General features: G+C 43.3%; 1 protein-coding gene and 2 pseudogenes across 4 annotated transcripts in view; 1 reads left to right on the plus strand and 2 right to left on the minus strand.

Annotated features, from left to right (window-relative positions):
- Positions 1-5400: 5400 nt before the first annotated feature.
- LOC129137075 (2-amino-3-ketobutyrate coenzyme A ligase, mitochondrial-like) lies at positions 5401-14878 on the minus strand (annotated as a pseudogene).
- Positions 14879-14976: 98 nt separating this feature from the next.
- The window catches only part of WDR89 (WD repeat domain 89), a 45654-nt gene continuing 39215 nt past the window's right edge, over positions 14977-21415 (minus strand). For all 4 annotated transcript variants that reach the window (XM_016926196.4, XM_001169293.7, XM_001169271.8 and 1 more), the window contains one exon: positions 14977-17893. In XM_016926196.4, coding sequence (XP_016781685.1) covers positions 16699-17862 — 1164 coding nt within the window. In that variant the 5' untranslated portion in view covers positions 17863-17893 and the 3' untranslated portion in view covers positions 14977-16698. The remainder of the gene's footprint in view (positions 17894-21415) is intronic.
- LOC746495 (10 kDa heat shock protein, mitochondrial-like) lies at positions 19375-19839 on the plus strand (annotated as a pseudogene).

Here is a 21415-nt window from a genome sequence, read left to right on the forward strand (position 1 = left end):
TTCCCTGGCGCTGGCAAGAAGGGGAAATAAGGAGTTGTTTGATGGGTACAGAGTTTCAGTTTTGCAGGATGAAAAATTCCAGAGATCTGTTACACAACAATGTGAATACAGTTAACATTACCTGGTTCTACATTTTAAAAATGGTGAAGTGAGTGAATTTTATATTACATGTGTTTGCCACAATTTTTTTTCTTTCTCTTTCTTTCTTTCTTTTTTTTTTTTTGAGACAGAGTCTCACTCTGTTGCCCAGGCCTGAGTGCAGTGGCGTGATCTTGGCTCACCGCAACCTCAGACTCTTGGGTTCAAGCCATTCTCCTGCCGCAGCCTCCCAAGTAGCCAGGATTACAGGCACATGCCACCACACCTGGGGCTAATTTTTGTGTTTTTAGTAGATAAATGTTTCATCATGTTGGTCAGGCTGGTCTTGAACTCCTGGCCTCAAGCGATCTGCCTGCCTCAGCCTCCCAAAGTGCTGGGATTACAGGCGTGAGCCACCGTGCCCAGCCCACAATTAAAAATAAATTTTTAAAACATACTTTAACTCCAGTGCAGTGGCTAGAGCCTGTTATCCCAGCTATTCAGGAAGATTACTTGAAGCCTGGAGTTCATGATCAGCCTGGGCAATATAGCAAGACCTTGTCACATACACACACAAAAATGAAAGTTAACATGCTCAGGAGACTGAGGCAGGTGGATTGCTTGAGCCCAAGAGTTCAAAGCCAGCTTGGGCAACATAACAAGACCCTGTCTCTTAAGAAAAGTCAGGCCGTGCGCAGTGGCTCATGCCTGTAATCCCAGCACTTTGGGAGGCTGGAGCAGGCGGATCACCTGAGATCGGAGATCGAGACCAGCCTGACCAACATGGAGAAACCCCATCTCTCCTAAAAATAAAAAATTAGCTGGGCATGGCGGCTCGTGCCTGTAATCCCAGCCACTCGGGAGGCTGAGGCAGGAGAATCACTTAAACCCGGGAGACGGAGGTTGCAGTGAGCCAAGATCGCGTCACTGCACTCCAGCCTGGGCAACAAGAGCGAAACTCCATCTCAAAAAAAAAAAAGAAAGAAAGAAAGAAAGAAAAGTCAACATAGTTAATACGGAAGCAGCTGTGGGTATGGTAGAAAGGGTGGTGAAGTGGAGTCAATTAGAAGGTCAAGGTTGCAGACCTGGCACTGCTAATTCCTAGCTGTGTGACCTCGGGCTTACATTTAACCTCTAAGCCTCCGTGTCCTTACTGGTAAAATGAAGATCATGCCTCCTACTCCAAAGAGTTTTGCAAGGGTTAAATGCAATGATGTGTGTGCAGGATTGCCAACACTAAAGCATGATTCAAAAGGAAGGCATGGTGATAACGATGGATTTCTCTATAACTTGGCTTCCCCACTGTCATGTCTGGCCATATCTTGGCATGGTGGGGCATTGGGGCATCAGCTCCAGCTTCTTCACTTTTCCGTCTGTCCTACTTTCTCAACATCAGGGCGTCAGGTTAGTTTATCAAGTTTAACTGCTGGCCGGGCATGGTGGCTCAAGCCTGTAATCCCAGCAGGCTTGGGAGGCCGAGGCAGGCGAATCACGAGGTCAGGAGTTTAAGACCAGCCTGGCCAATATTGTGAAACCCCGTCTCTACTAAAAATACAAAAAATTAGCTGGGCGTAGTGGTGGGTGGCTGTAATCCCAGCTACTCTGGAGGCTGAGGCAGGAGAATCGCTTGAACCCGGGAGGCAGAGGTTGCAGTGAGCCGAGATTGAGCCACTGCATTCCAGCCCAGGTGACAGAGTGAGACTCCATCTCAAAAAAAAAAAAAAAAAAGTTTAACTGCTAACATTTGACTTTGTTTCTCCTTTGGCCCCTCTCTCCAATATCATACTATTTAATTTAGAGGGACAGTTTCTTCTAGTGTACAGCAAATACAAATATACAAACTATTCTTGCTGTTCAATCTGCTAATTAATTTCAAATCTGAAAGAATAGATTTTGTAAGATTCAGTCACCCTACAAGTATTCATTAGTGTCAAGCATTGGCTAACAGATACAGTAATAAACAGTGGACAAGATCATTGCCCTCAAAGACCCAATCATTTTAGCAAGTGAGACAGGTATTAAACAAGTAAGCAAAAGTATAGACTGTGATCATTGCTAGGAAGGAAATAATCAGAGCAGTGTAATGGAGGATGACTTCAAAGGCAGGGGCTCCTTAGACAATAATGCAATATCAGACAGGGTGTGGTGGCTCACACACCTGTAATCTTACCATTGTGGAAGCTGAGGCTGGAGGATCACTTGAGACTAGGAGTTTGAGACCAGCCTGAACAATACAGAGAGACCCTGTCTCTACACAAAAACTAAAAATAAAAAAGAGTAGCCAGCATGGTGGTATGCTCCTGTAGTCCTAGCTGCTCAGGAGGCTGAGGCAGGAGGATCACTTGAGCCTAGGAATTTAAGGCTACAGTGAACTGGGATCATGCCACTGTACTCTAGCCTGGGCGACAGATCAAGACTGTCTCAACAACAAAAAAAAAAATATAAAAAATGTAGCTTATTTGCTAATATTGTTTAGCCTCTCAAAGAAAAATGAGGGTGGGAATGGTTACAATGTATCATCTTCCATGAATATATCCAAGTCTTTTAAATTCTACCTCGGGTTTGTATACTTGCTGTTTCCTCTGCCAAAAATGTGCTGCCTTCAACTTTTTAACTCCTTATCTTTCAGGTCTCAGTTCAAATATTGTCTCCTAAAAGCAAAGCTTCCCAAAAAGCTAGGAAGGTTTATACATACCATGCTTCTGCAGTCATGTGCCACATAATGACATTTCAATGACAGATCACATATATGGAAGTCCCGTAAGATCATAATGGGTATTTTTACTGCACCTTCTGTATGCAGTGGTGCGATCTTGGCTCACTACAACCTCCGCCTCCCAAGTTCAAGTGATTCTCCTGCCTCGGCCTCCCGAGTAGCTGGGATTACAGGCGCCTGCCACCATGCCTGGCTAATTTTTGTATTTTTGGTAGAGTTGGGGTTTCACCATGTTGGCCAGGCCGGTCTCAAACTCCTGACCTCAGGTGATCCACCTGCCTCGGCCTCCCAAAATGCTGGGATTACAGGCATTAGCCACCGAGCCCGGCCCCTTCTGTATGTTTAGATACACAGATACTTACTATTGTGTTACAATTGCCTACAGTATTCAGTGCAGTAACATGCTGTGCAGGTTTGCAGCCTAGGAGCAACTGGATATACCATATAGCCTAGGTGTGCAGTAAGCTATACCATCTAGGTGGTGTAAGTATACTCTATCATGTTCTTACAACAAAATTGCCTAATGATGCATTTCTCAAAATGTATTCCCATCATTAAGTGATGCATGGTTGTATGTCTTTTCTGGTTTTTGTTTGTTTGTTTTTTGAGACAGTGTCTTGCTGTGTCACCCAGGCTGGAGTACAGTGGCACCATCTCGGCTCACTGCAAGCTCTGCCTCTCGAGTTCAAGCGATTCTCCTGCCTCAGCCTCCTGAGTAGCTGGGATTACAGGCAGCTGCCACCACACCCAGCTAATTTTTGTGTTTTTAGTAAAGACGGGGTTTCACCATCTTGGCCAGGCTGGTCTTGAACTCCTGACCTCATGATCCACCCGCCTCGGCCTCCCAAAGTGCTGGGATTACAGACGTGAGCCACTGTGCCCCACCTTTTCTGAATATTTTTAATTGACCTGTCTTAGTCTTCTGCTGCATCTGATTAGATGTTAAATTCATCCATTGAGTTAACTTAGTGACAGAATGTCCGTTTGAATTTTTATAGATATGTTAATGTTACTGTTGAAATTATCCACCTTTTCATCTTTTTAAATGTTTCATGTTAATCAGTAATTATTTTTAAATTTTTTTTCATTCAGGAAGTTCCTAAATTATTATTTTAAGCCTTTTTCTGCAAATGCTAATATCTGGATCTCCTTTTATTGTATGTTTTTCCCTCTAGATTATCAGTCTATGGTTTTGTCTTTTTTTTTTTTTTTGAGACAGAGTTTTGCTCTTGTTGCCCAGGCTGGAGTGCAATGGCACGATCTCAGCTCACTGCAACCTCCGCCTCCTGGGTTCAAGCAATTCTCCTGCCTCAGCCTCCCGAGTAGCTGGGATTACAGGCATGTGCCACCATGCCCAGCTAATTTTGTATTTTTAGTAGAGATGGGCTTTCTCCATGTTGGTCAGGCTGGTCTTGAACTCCCGACCTCAGGTGATCCGCCTGCTTCAGCATCCCAAAGTGCTGGGATTACAGGCGTGAGCCACCACGCCCGGCCGGTTTTGTCTTTTTGCATGCCTATTTAGTATTGAATGTCAGACATTTGTGTGTATGTGTGCACACACACGTGGCCCAGATGATATTATTTTTCCCCAAAGATGATTCCTCCTTTCATGATTTTTCTTTAATTAATTTCATATTTTTTAGAGATGAAATATTGCTATGTTGCTCAGGCTGAAGTGCAGTGGTTATTACAGGTGCAGTCACATCACACTACAACCTTGAACTCCAGGCCTCAAGCGATCCTCCGATCTCAGCCTCCTGAGTAGCTGGGACTATAGGCTTGCACCACATGCCCAGCCCCTTCATGAATAATTTTAATACAATCAATTAAAGGCTTACATAAACATTGTAATTCCTAGAATATCAAATATCAGACCTACAGCACTGGAGTAGGTAGTTGTTAAGTTCTTAAGACCTTCTCCTGAATTTGTGGTAAATCTCACAGACTTCTACGAAATCATAATCTGTAGCAGCATAAAAAATAGTTCTCTAGAAGCTCAACTAGAAGCTGTCTTAAAATTCATATATGCCCAGTTATCTGCCTTTACTTGTCTTTATATAATAATGGCCTCATTTATTATTTATTTATTTATTTATTTTTTGAGATGGAGTTTTGCTCTTGTTGCCCAGGCTGGAGTACAATGGCGCCATCTTGGCTCACCGCAACCCCCGCCTCCCGGGTTCAAGCTATTCTCCCGCCTCAGCCTCTGGAGTAGCTAGGATTACAGGCATGCGCCACCACGCCGGGCTAATTTTTTTTTTTTTGTATTTTTAGTAGAGACGAGGTTTCTCCATGTTGGTCAGGCTGATCCCGAACTCCCGACCTCAGGTGATCCGTCCACCTAGGCCTCCCTAAGTGCTAGTATTACAGGCGTGAGCCACTGCACCCGGCCTATAATAGCCTCATTTCTTTTTGACCTTTCAGTACTCACATGAATGCCTCTTATTAGTAGATGTGCCAGACTAAACTGGATAGGAAAGAGGTTCTGAGAAACGCAGTTCCTAGATTCTCTGCAATGCAGAGAAACCCTTAAAATGGGGGTGTTTGTGATGCCAAGTTGACAATAAACAATTCAGCTTAAAAAAGGCATTTGATCCAATGTCAGATTTGGGGCTACAAACTTTTCTTCAGCATTTTCGTCACAGAAAACAGTTCAAATAAAATTTAGCAGTAAAACACAAAGCAAACAAAACAACTACAACCTGACGATCTGTTAGTGTAATTCAACTAGAATACCAAATTCCAAACCAAAAAGCTGTTATTTGAATTATTATTATTATTATTATTTTGAGACGGAGTCTCGTTCTGTCGCCCAGGCTGGAGTGCAGTGGTGAGATCTCAGCTCACTGCAACCTCCGCCTCCCGGGTTCAAGCAATTATTCTGCCTCAGCCTTCCGAGTAGCTGGGACTACAGCTGGGACTACAGGCGTGCGCCACCACGCCCGGCTAATTTTTTTTTTTTTTTTTTTTTTGTATTTTTAGTAGAGATGGGGTTTCACCATATTGGCCAGGCTAGTCTCGAACTCCTGACTTTGTGATTCGCCTGCCTTGGCCTTTCAAAGTGCCAGGTTTACAGGCGTGAACCACCGCGCCTGGCCTCAATTATTTTTAGTGCAATTTTCTCTTGAAATACTTAGGAGCGGAGCTTGACTCATGCCTGTAATCCTAGTACTTTGGAAGGCCTAGGCGGGTGGATTGCTTGAGATCAGGAGTTCGAGACTAGCCTTGGCAACATGTTGAAACCGTCTCTACAAAAAATACAAAAATTATCTGGGCATGGTGATGCCTGCCTGTAAATGGTGTCACTGCACTCCAGCCTGAATGACAGAGTAAAACACTGTCTTAAAAGGAGGAAGGAAGGAAGGAAAGAAGGAAGGAAGGAAGGAAGGAAAATACTTGGCTTTGGTTTTCTTTGTAATCCAGCTGGTAAGAGGCAGTTGAAAGCAAATATGTATGTAATATGTATTTATTTCTTTTTTCTTTTCTTTTCTTTTTTTTTTTTTTTTTTTTTTGAGACAAAGTCTCACTGTGTTGCCCAGGCTGGAGTGCAGTGGTGCGATCTCGGCTCACTGCAAGCTCTGCCTCCTGGGTTTACGCCATTCTCCTGCCTTAGCCTCCCAGGTAGCTGGGACTACAGGCGCCCGCCACCACACCCGGCTAATTTTTTTGTATTTTTTTTAGTAGAGACGAGGTTTCACCGTGTTAGCCAGGATGGTCTCAATCTCCTGAGCTCGTGATCCGCCTGCCTCAGCCTCCCAAAGTGCTGGGATTACAGGCATGAGCCACAGCGCCCAGCCTATTTATTTCATTTCTTATTTCTCTATGTTTTCATGTGGACCAGTCTGCTAGTACAATAATGGTGAAATAACAGTGGACCAACTAATATTTACACTATTGCTTTCAATAACTTATTGGGGAAGTCACCTAATAAAGTTGGATGAATATGTTACTCCTTTAGAGCAATGGCTGAACTTCCAGATATTGTTTTTTTTTTTTTTTGGTTTTGTTTTGAGACAACGTCTCTCCCTGTCACCCAGGCTGGAGTGCAGTGGTGTGATCACGGTGCTCTGCAGCCTCAACCTCCCAGGTCAAGTGATCCAACCACCTCGGTCTCTTGAGTAGCTGGAACCACAGATGTACACCACTACACCTGGCTAGTTTTTTGTTTTTTGTAGAGATGGGGTCTCACTATATTTCCCAGGCTAGTCGTCTCAAACTCCTGAGCTCAAGCAATCTGCCGGCATTGGCCTTCCAAAGTGCTGGAATTACATGTGTGATCCACTGCGCCCAGCCCTGAACTTCAAGTTTTTTAAAGGAAGGTAGGGTTTTCCAGTGATCAGATATTTTTTTTTTTTTTTTTTTTGAGACAGAGTCTCGCTCTGTCACCTAGGCTGGAGTGCAGTGGCACAATCTTGGCTCATTGCAACCTCCACCTGCCAGGTTCAAGCAATTCTCCTGCCTCGGCCTCCTCAGTAGCTGGGACTACAAGCACACACCACCATGTCCGGCTAATTTTTTGTATTAGTAGTAGAGATGGGGTTTCACCATGCTGGGCAGACTGGTCTCGAACTCCTGACCTTGTGATCCGCCCACCTCGGCCTCCCAAAGTGCTGGGATCACAGGCATGAGCCACCACGCCCGGCCTTTTATTTATTTATTTTTCTGAGACGGAGTCTTGCTCTGTTGCCCAGGCTGGAGTCCAGTGGCACGATCTCAGCTCACTGCAACCTCCGCCTCCCTCGTTCAAGTGATTCTCCTGCATCAGCCTCCCGAGTAGCTGGGACTACAGGCACGTGCTGCCACGCCTGGCTAATTTTTGTAATTTTAGTAGAGACAGAGTTTCAGCATGTTGGTCAGGCTGGTCTCGAACTCTTGACCTCGTGATATGCCTGCCTCCACCTCCCAAAGTGCTGGGATTACAGGCGTGAGCCACTGTGCCCGGCCGTGATCAGATCTTTAAAGAGAAAACAAATTAACAGTATAAACTCATAAAAGTAGTATCAGAGAAGAAAAAAGAGGCAGATTTTAAGTAAATAAAAATAGCAACAAATACAAAAACAACAAATAATACCTACGTGCCACTGTCCAATAGAATATGCAATCTAATAATTTCCACAGCTCAAGATCATGTTATCTTTGTTTTTGTTTTTGGGACAGGATCTGGCTCTGTCACCCAGGCTGGAGTGCAGTGGCATGATCTCAGCTGCCTGCAGCCTCTGCCTCCTGGGCTTAAGCCATCCTCCCACCTTAGCCTCCCAAGTAGCTGGGGCTACAGGTGTGCGCCACCACACCAGGCTAATTTTTGTGCATATATATATATATATATATAGACAGAGAGAGAGAGAGAGAGAGAGAGAGAGAGAGAGAGAGAGAGAGACGAGGTTTTGCTGTTTTGCCCAGGCTGGTCTCAAACTCCTGGGGTCAAGCGATCTGCCTGCCTTCGCCTCCCAAAGTACTGGGATTACAGGCATGAGCCACTGTGCCCTGCCAAGATAATGTTATCTACATCAGAGTTACCTTTAATTCTTGCTATTTTGTAGACCTTGTTTTCAGCTTCTTTCTGAATTTTCTCACTTAAAGAGAGCAAGGGAGCAGTGATGCACAGGTGTGTATACAGAAATACAGGCTCGCTAATTAGGCAAGGACATGAGTTGTTGGGGCCACTTGAGACCAGTTGGGGAAAGAGTTTGAGGCTCAGTGGTAATTGTGGTGGTAGTTGGACTAAAGCAGTGTTGAAAGTGAGTTCACAAGAGGTACAAGATTTTCTCCTGGTTGGGCACATTGGCTCACACCTGTAAACCAACACTTTGGGAGGCTGAAGCAGGAGGATCACTTGAGCCCAGGAGTTCGAGGCTGCAGTGAGCTAATTGTGCCACTGTACTCCAGCCTGGGCAACAGAATGAGACTCTGTCTAAAAAAAAAAAAAACAAGAATCATAGGCAAAGAAACAGACCCTCTTCCACTGGATGTTGTTGAATGTGGACATGATCACTGGCACTATTACAGTCATCTTATGAACTTGAAGGTAACTAGCTGACAAGCTGAAGATTTGCAGAACAAAAAAATGGAGAGCTGGGTGGGGTGGCAGTCATCTGTAGTCCCAGCTACTTGGAAAGCTGAAGTGGGAAGATCCCCCAGGCCCAGGAGTTGAAGACCAGCCTGGGCAACACAGTGAGACCCCAACTCCCCAAAAAGAAAAAAGGTGAGAATTTGGATTCTTGCTCACAACCAATCCTGGAAATGTCCTACTTCTGAACTTATGTGAGGTAATTTTTTTTGTTGTTTTTTTGAGATGGAGTCTCACTCTGTTGCCCAGGCTGGAGTGCAATGGTGCGATCTTGGCTCACTGCAACCTCCACCTCCCACGTTCAAGCAATTCTCCTGCCTCAGCCTCCTGAGTAGCTGGGATTACAGGTTCCTGCCACCACAACAAACTAATTTTTGTATTTTTAGTAGAGATGGGCTTTTGCCATGTTGGGCAGGCTGGTCTCAAACTCCTGACCTCAGGTGACCCACCTGCCTCAGCCTCCCACAGTGCTGGGATTACAGGCATGAGCCACCATGCCTCGCCGGAATTTTAAAATTTTATGTAGGAATAGGGTCTCACTATATTGCCCAGGCTGGTCACGAACTCCTGAACTCAAGTGATCCTCCTATTTCAGCCTCCCAAAGTGGTGGGGTTACAGAAGTGAGCCACTTAGTCTGGCCACATTTGTATGTTTTCTGTATGCCTATTACTAGCTCCCAAACACACCAATATTCATTCAAAGTGACTTTCTTTTCAAATTTCTTCTCTTTCTCCCTCTGTCTTCCTACCTTTTTCCTTTTATCTTCCTTTCTTTTTTTTTTTTTATTTTGAGACGGTGTCTCACTCTGCTGCCAAGGCTGGAGTACAGTGGCACCATCTCGGCTCACTGCAACCTCTGCCTCCCAGGTATAAGCAATTCTCCTGCCTCAACCTCCCGAGTAGCTGGGATTACAGGTGTGCACCACCACGCCCAGCTAATTTTTGTATTTTTAGTAGAGATGGGGTTTCATCACGTTGGCCAGGCTGGTCTTGAACTCCCAACCTCAAATGATCCGCCCAACTCCCTCCGTTTTATTTCTATACCCACTCTCATTCCCTTCTCCCCCATGCCAGGTAACCATTCTATGATGTTAATATATAAAATTGTTATGAGTTCTTGCATAAAGTGAACTGTTAGTTGTAATATTTTAATTAATATAAATGGTTTTCCCCACACATGCATTCTTACTGCTTTCACTGGGTACTATTTTTATGATTGAGCCATATGGCTAAGTGTACATCTTGTCTGTGGTTTTTAACTATTGTTACTTCATTGTGTACATCCACCACATTTTTATCTCTCTCCAGGTGTAGATATCCAGGTTGTCTCCGACCCCATGATGTCAAAAATAATTCCCAATAATGGACCTTTATGAAAATCTCTTTCGGATATTACACCAAGCAGTGCAATTGCTAGGTCAGAGAGTACATGAACACTTAGGTATGTTCTTGCTCTCCAGAATAGGTGCATCCATTTACACTTTTTTTTTTTTTTTTTTTTTTTTTTGAGACAGAGTCTCGCTCTGTTGTCCAGGCTGGAGTGCAGTGGCGCGATCTCGGCTCACTGCAAGCTCCGCCTCCTGGCTTCAAGTGATTCTCCTGCCTCAGTCTCCTGAGTAGCTGGGACTACAGGCGCCTGCCACCACACCCAGCTAATTTTTGTATTTTTAAAGTAGAGACAGTGTTTCACCATATTGGCCAGGCTGGTCTCGAACTCCCGACCTTGTGATCATCCCGCCTCGGCCTCCCAAAGTGCTGGGATTACAGGCGTGAGCCACTGTGCCCGGCCCTTCCATACAAATTTTAAAGTAAGCTTGAGTTCATCAAAAAATCCAACTGGAATTTTTATTGGGATTAATGTAATCTGCTTTTTCACATTAAATTTAGAATGTTCACTTTTATAATATTGTCATCTCATTGGAAGCACAGAATGTTTCTTAGGTTATTTTCTATGTCTTCATTAGAGTTTTTAAAGCTTTCTTCAAATAGACCTTGTGTAACCTTGGTTAATTCCTTGATATTTTACATTTTTATACCTATTGTGAAATGATATGCTTTGGATTTTCATTGGCTGATCTTATTTATAACTGGCGACCTTGCCGAATCTCTTAGGAGTTAGAATAGTTTGTTGATTGTTGAATTTTTTAGGTAGATATCATTTGCAAAGGAGAGGTTTTCTCTTCTCTTCCAATCCTTACATGCTGTAATTGTTTTTCTTTCCTTATAGTATTAATTAGGATCCATACTACTATAAGCCTCCCCAGTGAGTCGTGGTCTCAAAAGGAATGCATTTAATCTAACATTTCTCCACTAAACATAATGTTTACTGTAGGTTTTGGTGTTTGTTTTGAGACACAGTCTCACTCTGTCACCCAGGCTGGAGTGCAGTGGTGAGATCATGGCTCACTGTAGCCTCCCACCTGAGCCTCCCAAGTAACTGGGACTACAGGAACACGCCACCACACCTGGCTAACTTTTTGTGTATCTATTTTTAATTTTTGTAGTGATGGGATTTTGCCACGTTGCCTAGGCTGGTCTCAAATTCCTGGGCTGAAGCACTCTGCCTGCCTCGGCCTTCTAAAGGGCTGGGATTACAGGTGTGAGCCAGCACACCCAGTCCCTACTGTAGGTTTTTATTATATAAACTTTCACCAAGTTTAAGTACTGTATTGCTAACTTAGCCAGGCATGGTGGTGCACACCTGTAGTCCCAGCTACTTGGGAGATGAGGCAGGAGAATCGCTTGAACCCGGGAGGTAGAGGTTGCAGTGAGCTGAGATCACACCACTGCACTGCAGCCTGGGTGACAGTGAGACTCTGCCTCAAAAAAAAAAAAAATTCATTCATTTTTATGGCTGAGTAATATTCCACTGAATGGATATACCATGTTGTTTGTTTTGTTCTGTTTTGTTTTTTCACAGCCAATTTTCATACTGTTGTTTCACATTCTCACAGCCCTCAGCACAGGCCACATCCCAGCCCAGCTCTGGGACTCTGGTTCAGGGCTCAGAGCCTCTGGTCTGGGCTGATCGAAAACCTCCTTTGACCCTATGGCAGTAGGTGGACCTTGGCTCTGCTTGTCCCTACTCAGAGCTCAGGGCAGTGCCCTGTACAGCCGCCCCACTTCCACGAAGGCCTCCACGTGGTAGTCAATGTCTTCATTGTGCAATGCTGAGATCTGTATCCGGATCTGGGCCTTGCCCTTGGAGACCACAGGGTAGCTGAACCCAATAACAAAGATGCCTCTCTTCAGCATGTCATCCGCCATGTGAGGTCAGCTGGGCATCACCCAGCATCACAGGGCGGATGGGGTGACTGGCTCCTGAGACAGTGAATCCAGCAGCTTCCATCTTACTACAGAACCACTGGGTCCTGGCAGCCATAGACTGGAAGATGGTGTTGCTTTCCATGAGCAGATCTAGGGCCTTAGAGGTGCAGCCAACAACAGCAGGTGGCAGACTGTTGGAGAAGAGGTAGGGCTGGGCAGCAGCAGTGACACCAGGGGCCCAGGCCCTGTCGTGTAGCCCCCTGATGCACCACCCAGGGCCTTCCCCAGGGTGGAGCTGATGATGGTGACCTGGCCCATCACACCCAGCAGCTCATCTGTGCCCTGTCCTGTGAGTCCCAGGAAGCCACTGGCATGGCATTCATCCACAAAGACCAGGGCGCCATATCTAGAGGCAAGGCGGCAGATCTTCTGCAGGGGCACGATGTCGCCATCCATGGAAAAGGCCCCATCGGTGGCCACCAGGAACAGCCGATGCTTCTGGGCCTCCTGAAGGTTGGTTTCTAGGTCGGCCACGTCCAGGTGGCAATAGCGGTACTTGTGGGCTTTGCACAGGCAGATGCCGTGGATGATGGAGGCACAGTTCAGCTCGTCCGACAGGACTGCGTCCTCGGGTCTCAGCAGGGCCTCAAAGAGGCCGGCATTGGCGTCACAACAGCTGGGATAGAGGATGGCATCCTCCCGCTGGTGGAAGCGGGCTATTTTTGCTTCTAAATTCTTGTGGATGCTTGGGGTTCCACGGATGAAGCGGACCGAGCTAAGGCCAGCTCCAAAGAGCCTGCAGACCTGCCTGAATCACCTCGGGGTGGCTGCTCAGGCCCGGGTAGTTGTTGGCACGTTAAGTTGAGGATTCCTCCGGAGACGCCGTCCACGTGGATGTGCGGCCCCTGACGGGACATGATGACCCGCTCACTCTTCCAGGTGCCAGCTCCGCGGATCCCTTCCAGCTCGCCCTCCAGAATGCCGCGCAGCTGGGCCAGCACTGACTGCGTGCTGCGCCGCAGGGCACCCCGGAGAGCGCGGCGCGCCAGGCTTTTCCAGCCCACATTGCTCCTACCTCGCCAGAGCGCACCTGCCTGCCCGAAAGCCGTGCGCACCGCCCACATTGTTTATCCATTCATCTACTGATGAACACTTGGATTCTTTCCACCTTTTGGCTAGTATGAATGTTACTATGAACACTCAAGTACAAGTTCTTGTGTGGACATATGTTTTCAATTCTTCTGGGCATATACCTAGGAGTGGAATTGCCAGGTCAAATGGCAACTGGACAACTCCCTGAGGAACTTCTGGACTGTTTTCCAAAGCGGCTCCACCATTTTACATTCCCACCAGCAGTGTATAAAGGTTCTGATTTCTCCAGATCTTCAGAAGACACAATTTTTATTAATATTATAGCCATGCTAATGGGTGTAAAGTGTTCTGGTTTGCATTTCTCTGCTAATGATATTGAGTATCTTTGCATGTGCATACTGGCCATTTGTATATCTTCTTTCAAGAAATGTCTATCCAGATCCTTTGATCAATTTAAAAATTGGGTTGTCTTTTTAATATCGAGTTGTAAGATTTCTCCGTATGTTCTGGACACAAGTTCCTTATCTATGATTTGCCAACATTCTCTCTCATTCTATGGGTTAGTATTCTATGGGTTGGTGCAATTACTTTTGCACCAACCTTTTTAAGGGTCTCTTTTAATTGATGAGTTAAATCCACTTATACTATTTACAATGTTCTCCACATGGTCAAATGCATTGGGTAACCTGTAAGTTCAATTTTCTCCCTGGACATCTCCCTCCTGATATCCTCTGTCCTGCTCCAGTCTGGACTGAATATAGTGCTGCAAAGCTGTTATCTTGCCACAATGCTAGGTTGGTTCCCTGATTTTTGCTATCTCTGCTCTTCCTTGATTTACTTCCTTAATTTCTGTGAAGTGTATCCTTCAGCAGCCTTTGAAAAAAACGGCATGAAGAGTGAAGTTTGAGATTTTGTATGCCTGCAATGTTTTGTTTTGACATAGAGTCTCGCTCTTGTTGTCTAGGCTGGAGTGCAATGGTGCACAATTTTGGCTCACTGCAACCTCTGCCTCCCAGGCTCAAGCAATTCTTCTGCCTCAGCCTCTCAAGTAGCTGAGATTACAGGCGTGTGCCACCATGCCTAGCTCATTTTTGTATTTTTGGTAGAGACGGGGTTTCACCATGTTGGCCAGGCTGGTCTTGAACTCCTGACCTCAGGTAATCTGCCTGCCTCGGCCTCCCAAGTGCTGGGATTACAGGCGTGAGCCACCGCACCCAGCCAACCTGCAATGTTTTTAACTTCACGCGTGAAGACAGCCTGACTGGTCATAGAATTACTATTTCCTGGGTTTAGCCAATGAGAGTTTGGTTACAAACGGATACTTTATTAGCTATATCAACTTGGTTCCTGAGGTTCAGAGAACAACTAGGAAATATTCATTTGACAAGGGATATCTCAAAAAATTTATCATCTATTTGCTGCATGAGTTTGGAGAGCTGTAAATTCAAATAGGTAGGAATCTGTCCTCAGAACTCTGAAGGCATTGATCCACCATCTTTTGTCATCCAGATTTGCTAATGAGTCTAACACAACTGTAAATCTGTTCCTGAGTGATTTTTTTTTTTTCCGGACACTTGCAGGATTTTCTGTTTACTCTGGGGGTTCTGAAACTTCACAGTGCTATGCCTTGATGTGGATCTTTTTCATTCATTACACTTGACACTCTGCTGTGCCTTTCAATCTAAAGATTGAAGTTCTGGAATAGCCACTATATTAGTCCATTTTCACACTCTATAAATAACTGCCCAAGACTGGGTAATTTATAAAGGAAAGAGTGTTTAATTGACTGAAGAGTTCAGCATGGCCAGGGAGGCCTCAAGAAACTTACAATCATGGGGGAAGGCAAAGGGGAAGCAAAGCACCTCCTTCACAAGGCTTCAGGAGAAAGAGTGAGGAGTTAAAGGGGCAGAGCCCTTTATAAAACCATCAGATCTTGTGAGAACTCACCCACTATCAGGAGAACAGCGTAGGGGAAACCATCCCCATGATCCAATCACCTCCCACCAGGTCTCTCCCTAGACACGTGGGGATTATGGGGATTACAATTTGAGATGAAATTTGGGTGAGGACACAGACAAACCATACCAGCCATTTATGTTATTCCTAATAACCCACTGCCCCCATTTCTTTTTTAACTTTTTTCACTTTCTAAAACTGTTAGTCTGGTTTTGACCCCTGTATTTATCTTCTGTGGCTTTCATCTTTTCTCTTTGTCTCTTTCAGTTCTACTTTCAGGAATATTTTCTCACCCGCATCTTCCAACACAATTACTTTTGAATTTTAAATATTTTTAATTTTAAAAAGCCCTATTGTTTTAATAGTTTCACTTCCAATTGTTTTATGAATGCGATTTCTCCAGATATCTTTCAAACTAATTTTTTTATTCACTACATAGCACTGTCTTATATTTTAAAGATTCTGAAAAACACAATTTTTAACGCTTATGTAGTCCTCCATCAAAACATCAACGTACTGAAGATTTTAAGCAGTATGAGGCACCATCACGTTTTTGTTTCTTCCCCCTCATTTCCCCGCCCCTACCAGATCTGTTTTTGATGTTTAGCCTAGAAGTAGCAAGAAGGATGAACTGAACCAGATTAGAGATCGAGCTGGTAATCCAGATGAGAAATAATGAAAGTCTTCTCTAGGGTAATAGTGGTGAGGTAAAGGCAGAAGGATAGCTGACAGACGTTAGGAGGTGAAATGGCACAGGACTTGGTGAAAAACTGGTTAGGAGAAGAGGAAAGAGAAAAGTCCAGGTTATCCTCAGATTTATGATTTGGAAGAATAGCAATTTCTCCAAGTCAAGTCCTATTATAAATATTTTCATTTTTGTATTTCACTTTGAGTCTCAATTTATCAAGATAAGTTCCTTTCAATCAGCAAAACACGTTTACTACTTACTAATATTAAAGATGCAAATATTTACTAAACATATTTTTCTCACTTTACATAGATGCCTACCATTTTATTTCTAAAAAAGCTTAATTCTATTTACTCATTAAAATACTTACATTTAAATACTCCAACATAATACATTAGGTGTATTAAACATATAGATGCTCCTCAGATGAAGAATATAGTCTGATCTGGTTTTATACACAATAAAGACAATTTAAAATGTAAAAAACTGGGCTTAAAAAATGCAGCCAACCACCTGTTTTATTAAGTTTTACCAAGTATTTCCTTCTAAAAAGTCCTTATCAGAGCTATTTCTTTAAAGCCAACATTTACTACATTAACAGATGGGTTCTTTAAATGAGAAATTTTACTTTCAACTCACTGATTTTATACTTAGAGGCTTTAACATTTTTTAGAATATTTGAAGACCGGAATTAAACCATTCTCACCATATTTTTCCAGGACTGTTTGCTAACTGGCTTGTTTTTACATAAAGCTTTAAACATGTCTACCATGGGTAGTAAACAAGGACTATTTGAAACTATAAAACCTACCAAACAAAGTGCCAAATGCATTATCACTGCTTTTTCCTTCTCTTATAAGAATCATTACTATGAACTCGTACTCGTTGGTGCACAGAGGACGCTATTTTCATACTCTCTTTCTTTGTAAAGGTCTTCTCTATAGCTCCAGGTTTCCAAAGTAACAACTGTGCATCTTCTCCTCCAGTCAACAAAGAATCATCTTGCACATTCCAACAGAAAGAACGGACTGTAGCAGCATGCCCTCCCTGAAGGCTAGTCACATGGGTCAGTCCTGACATGCTGCAGTTCATCAAATGAATCCTTCCTTTGTTTGTTCCTCCAATAACATGCAATGTGTCTGTCTTTTCATGATATAGGCCACCAATCAAATAGTCCAAAGCATCTTCTTTCATGTTAACTACTTCTCTGACATCCTGGATGTTCAAACGTGTAACCGGTTCATCAGTGTCCAGATGATTAAGATCCCACCAATAAAATCCTTCATCATGTGTCATGCAGTAAATCTGTTTATAACTTTTCCCAGACCAACCAATACAGCTTACTGATGAAATTGAGTTACAGGTTGTAACCAGTGCATCCTCCTCATTATCAATATTAATATCAAATACATTTACCAGGCCATCAGATGAACCTGAGACTACCATGTTGGGATTGCTGGGATGGAAACGTACTTGAGTGACATCATCACTATGTGTCTCTGAATATGCACCAAGTGGGTCTTTAGTTGTAGATAAATTCTGAGAACTCATCCTTGCATCCCAAAACACCAACAATGCATCATCATCAACTTTTTCTGTACCAGCACAAATAATATGATCATTACAATTAATATCAAAACTGATAAAAATATTGGAAGGGTAACCCTTGAAGAGCTGAACAGGTTTTTCTCTGGCTACTCGAGCATCCCAACATTTCACAGTGCCATCAGTACATGCTGAATATACACTGTCACAGGAATTTGCAAATCTGACTCCATTAAGAAGTCCAGGATATCCACTAAATTCTCGTAGTACATTTAACCTTTCTTTATCATATATTCTGATTGATCCATTAGAACATAAAACAGCAACCAAGTTTTCCTTTCCTGCTTGGACAGTCTTTGATGTGTCTATACCAAGAAGGTAAGTGGGCTCTTTGGTTCCTAAGGAACATTTAACAATGTGCAGATTAGCAAATTGTTCCTCAATCTTTTCCATGTCAACAGCAGCATCCAAGGGTAGTAAAACTCTGTAAAAAATAATAATAATAAAAATAAAAATTAATGCTTAACAATGGAGATACATAAAAAAATTTAACTTGAAGTTTCTCTAAAATTGCAATTAAATCAAGAACATTTTCCTCTGAGGGCTGGCATGAATCAATCAATCAACAGAAATGTATTCTAATACTATAATCACTTCCTTCCTATGATGTAACTAAAACTCAGTTGCCTTCTAATTCAATCACTCTAATACTGAATTCACTACCAGGAGTGGTGGCTCACACCTGTAATCTCAGCACTTTGGGAGGCTGAGGTAGGAGGACTGCTTGAGGCCAGGCATTAGAGACCAGCCTGAGCAACATGGGGAGACCCCCCGCCATCTCTTCAAAAAATAAATTAGCAGGGCATGGTGGCCTATGCCTGTAGTCCTAGCTACTCAGGAGGCTGAGGTAGGAGGACTGAGGACTGCTTGAGACCAGGAAGTTGAGACTACAGTGATCCATGATCATGTTGCTGTCATCCAGCCTGGGGAATAAAGTGAGATCCTGCCTCAAAAAAGAAAAAAAAAATGCTGAATTTACTATATATATTTTATGCTAGTAAGAGAATAAAAAATATGTACATAACGCCACCCAGTAGTTCCTTTTAGCTCAAACCCAATTACTGGTTCTACTCAAGTCATCTTCAGGATTGGCAAGGATCTCCACTTTGGAATAATCTTCTCCTGGCCCCAGCTGCCTTACACAACTTTAGAATTTAAACATAGATATGTAGGCAAAAAAAAAGGTTTCCCAAAAATATTCATGCCTTAATCCCTGGAATCTGTGAATATGTTAGGTTACAAAGGAAAACTGAAGTTGTACATGGAATTAAGGTTGCTTATCAGCCTAATTTAAGGCTAACCTTAAAATAGGGAGATTATCCTAGATTATCTGTTATCACTGTGGCCCAATATGGTAACAACCGTCTTCAAAAGTGGAAGAGGGAGGCAGAAGAGTCAGAGGAAGAGGTTCCCATAGAAGAAAGGCAAAGACACAGAGAGATACAATGTTGCTGGTTTTGAAGACAGAGGCTGAGGGTGGCCTCTAGAAACTAAAAAGCAAGAGAAGATTTTCCTCTAAGCCTCCAAATGGAAATGCAGCCCTGTTGACATCTTAATTTTAGCCCAGTGACATCCATTTTGGACTTCAGACCTCCAGAACCGTTAAGATAATAAACTTAATGTTATTTCAAACAACTAAGTTTGCAGTAATTTGTTATAGCAGCAATAGGAAACGAATACAACAGAGGTTCCCAGTATAGAATCCTGGAGAAGTGCTTCTAAGGCAGTAGCAGCTTGTGATAGTAGAACTGGGATTTGAACCTAGGCATTCTGGCTTCAGGCTTCACGGACTGTGCTCTAAACCACCATACTAGATTGCCTCTCCAGGGGGGGCTGTATGTAGGACAAGTTCAAGGCCAGAAAAACATGCATGCCTAGTAACACTACAATAAATTCTTGACACTAGAGCAGAGTACGAGTCTGAGGCGGAGGGAGTCATGGCAGGACAAGCATTTAAGTTTCTTCCACTCTTTGACCGAGTATTGGTTGAAAGGAGTGCTGTTGAAACTGTAACCAAAGGAGGCATTATGCTTCCAGAAAAATCTCAAGGAGAAGTATTGCAAGCAACGGTAGTCGCTGTTGGATCGGGTTCTAAAGGAAAGGGTGGAGAGATTCAACCAGTTCGTGTGAAAGTTGGAGATAAAGTTCTTCTCCCATAATATGGAGGCACCAAAGTAGTTCTAGATGACAAGGATTATTTCCTATTTAGAGATGGTGACATTCTTGGAAAGTACGTAGACTGAAATAAATCACTATTGAAATGGCATCAACATGAAGCTGCCCATTCCACTGAAGTTCTGAAATCTTTCATCATATAAACAATTTCCATATTTCTCTTTTATAATAAACTAATGATAACTAATGAAAAAAATAAAATAAATTCTTCTAGTGTGCTTTCTCATCAGTGAATATTCTTTCTAGCCTGTCTAACAAATTCATTTTCATTCTTAAGATGAAATGTTTTTTCTGTTGCTTTAGTGATATCTTCTTAAGCATCTGTCTTTTCATCTTTAAAAGGAGAAATGAGTACTAACTCAAGAACTGTTAGGAGGATTAACTAATGCATGCCATGTGTTCTGCACAATGTATAGCATATCATAGTACCTACACAATAGATGTAATAGGTCAGGCGTGGTGGCTCATGCCTGTAATCCCAACACTTCTGGAGGCCGAGGCAGGGATCACTGAGGTCAGGAGTTCGAGACCAGTCTGGTCAACATGGTAAAACCCCATCTCTACTAAAAATACAAAAATTAGCTTGGTGTTGTGGTGCACACCTGTAATCCAGCTACTCGGGAGGCTGAGGCAGGAGAACTGCTTGAGGTAGAGGTTGCAATGAGCCAAGGTCTTGCCACTGCACTCACTCCAGCCTGAACAACAGAGTGAGATTCCTACTCAAAAAAAAAAAAAAAAAAAAAAAAGATGGCTGGACATGGTAGCTCACGCCTGTAATCCCAGCACTTTGGGAGGCCAAGGCGGGCGGATCACCTGAGGTCGGGAGTTCGAGACCAGTCTGACCAACATGGAAAAACCCCATCTCTATTAAAAATACAAAATTAGCCAGGCGTGGTGGCACATGCCTGTAATCCCAGCTACTCGGGAGGCTGAGGCAGGAGAATCGCTTGAACCCAGGAGGAGGAGGTTGCAGTGAGCCGAGATCGCACCATTGCACTCCATCCTGGGCAACAAGAGTGAAACTCCATCTCAAAAAAAAAAAAAAAAAAAAGATGTAATATAAAAATTACCAGTATCACCATGTAAGGGAGAATTTGGATCTATCAGAGAGCTCCAAATAGCACAATTACATCAAACAGCAAAAAATATTAGTAAGTTGGATTTGGGTTTTTTAAAATTTATTTTTTTTTTTGTATTTTTAGTGGAGATGGGGTTTCACTGTGTTAGCCAGGATGGTCTCGACCTCCTGACCTCGTGATCCGCCTGCCTCAGCCTCCCAAAGTGCTGGGATTACAGGCGTGAGCCACCACGCCCGGCCTGGATTTGGGTTTAAAATAGAAATAAGCATTCCCTCCAACTTTTAATTTTCAACATTTATTTTTACTTATTTTTCCTTTGGAGATGGCATCACAGCTCATTAATTTTCAACATTTATAAGTGCACACACACAAAAAGCTCTAATGCACACACACAGTTCACCTTCTAGGTTCACTGTTAACTTCTTGCCACATTTGCTTTCTCTCTCTACACACACACACACACACACACACACGCACCACTGCTTTTTAAAAATGAACCTTTTGATGAAAGTTAGCTGCAGACAAAGTATCACTCCATTCCTAAATACTTCACCATAACAGCATCTCTCCAACCTTCTGTTTTTCATGTCATGGAATTTTTTGAATATCCTTTTCTTCAACAACTTTCATCCAAAGAGTTCAGGATCTATTAATTGTCCTTGCCTAAATCAATGATTATGCTAGAATCTGCA

The sequence above is a fragment of the Pan troglodytes genome, chromosome 15, assembly GCF_028858775.2.
Source record: "Pan troglodytes isolate AG18354 chromosome 15, NHGRI_mPanTro3-v2.0_pri, whole genome shotgun sequence".
In the NCBI taxonomy this organism is placed as follows: Eukaryota; Metazoa; Chordata; class Mammalia; order Primates; family Hominidae; genus Pan; species Pan troglodytes.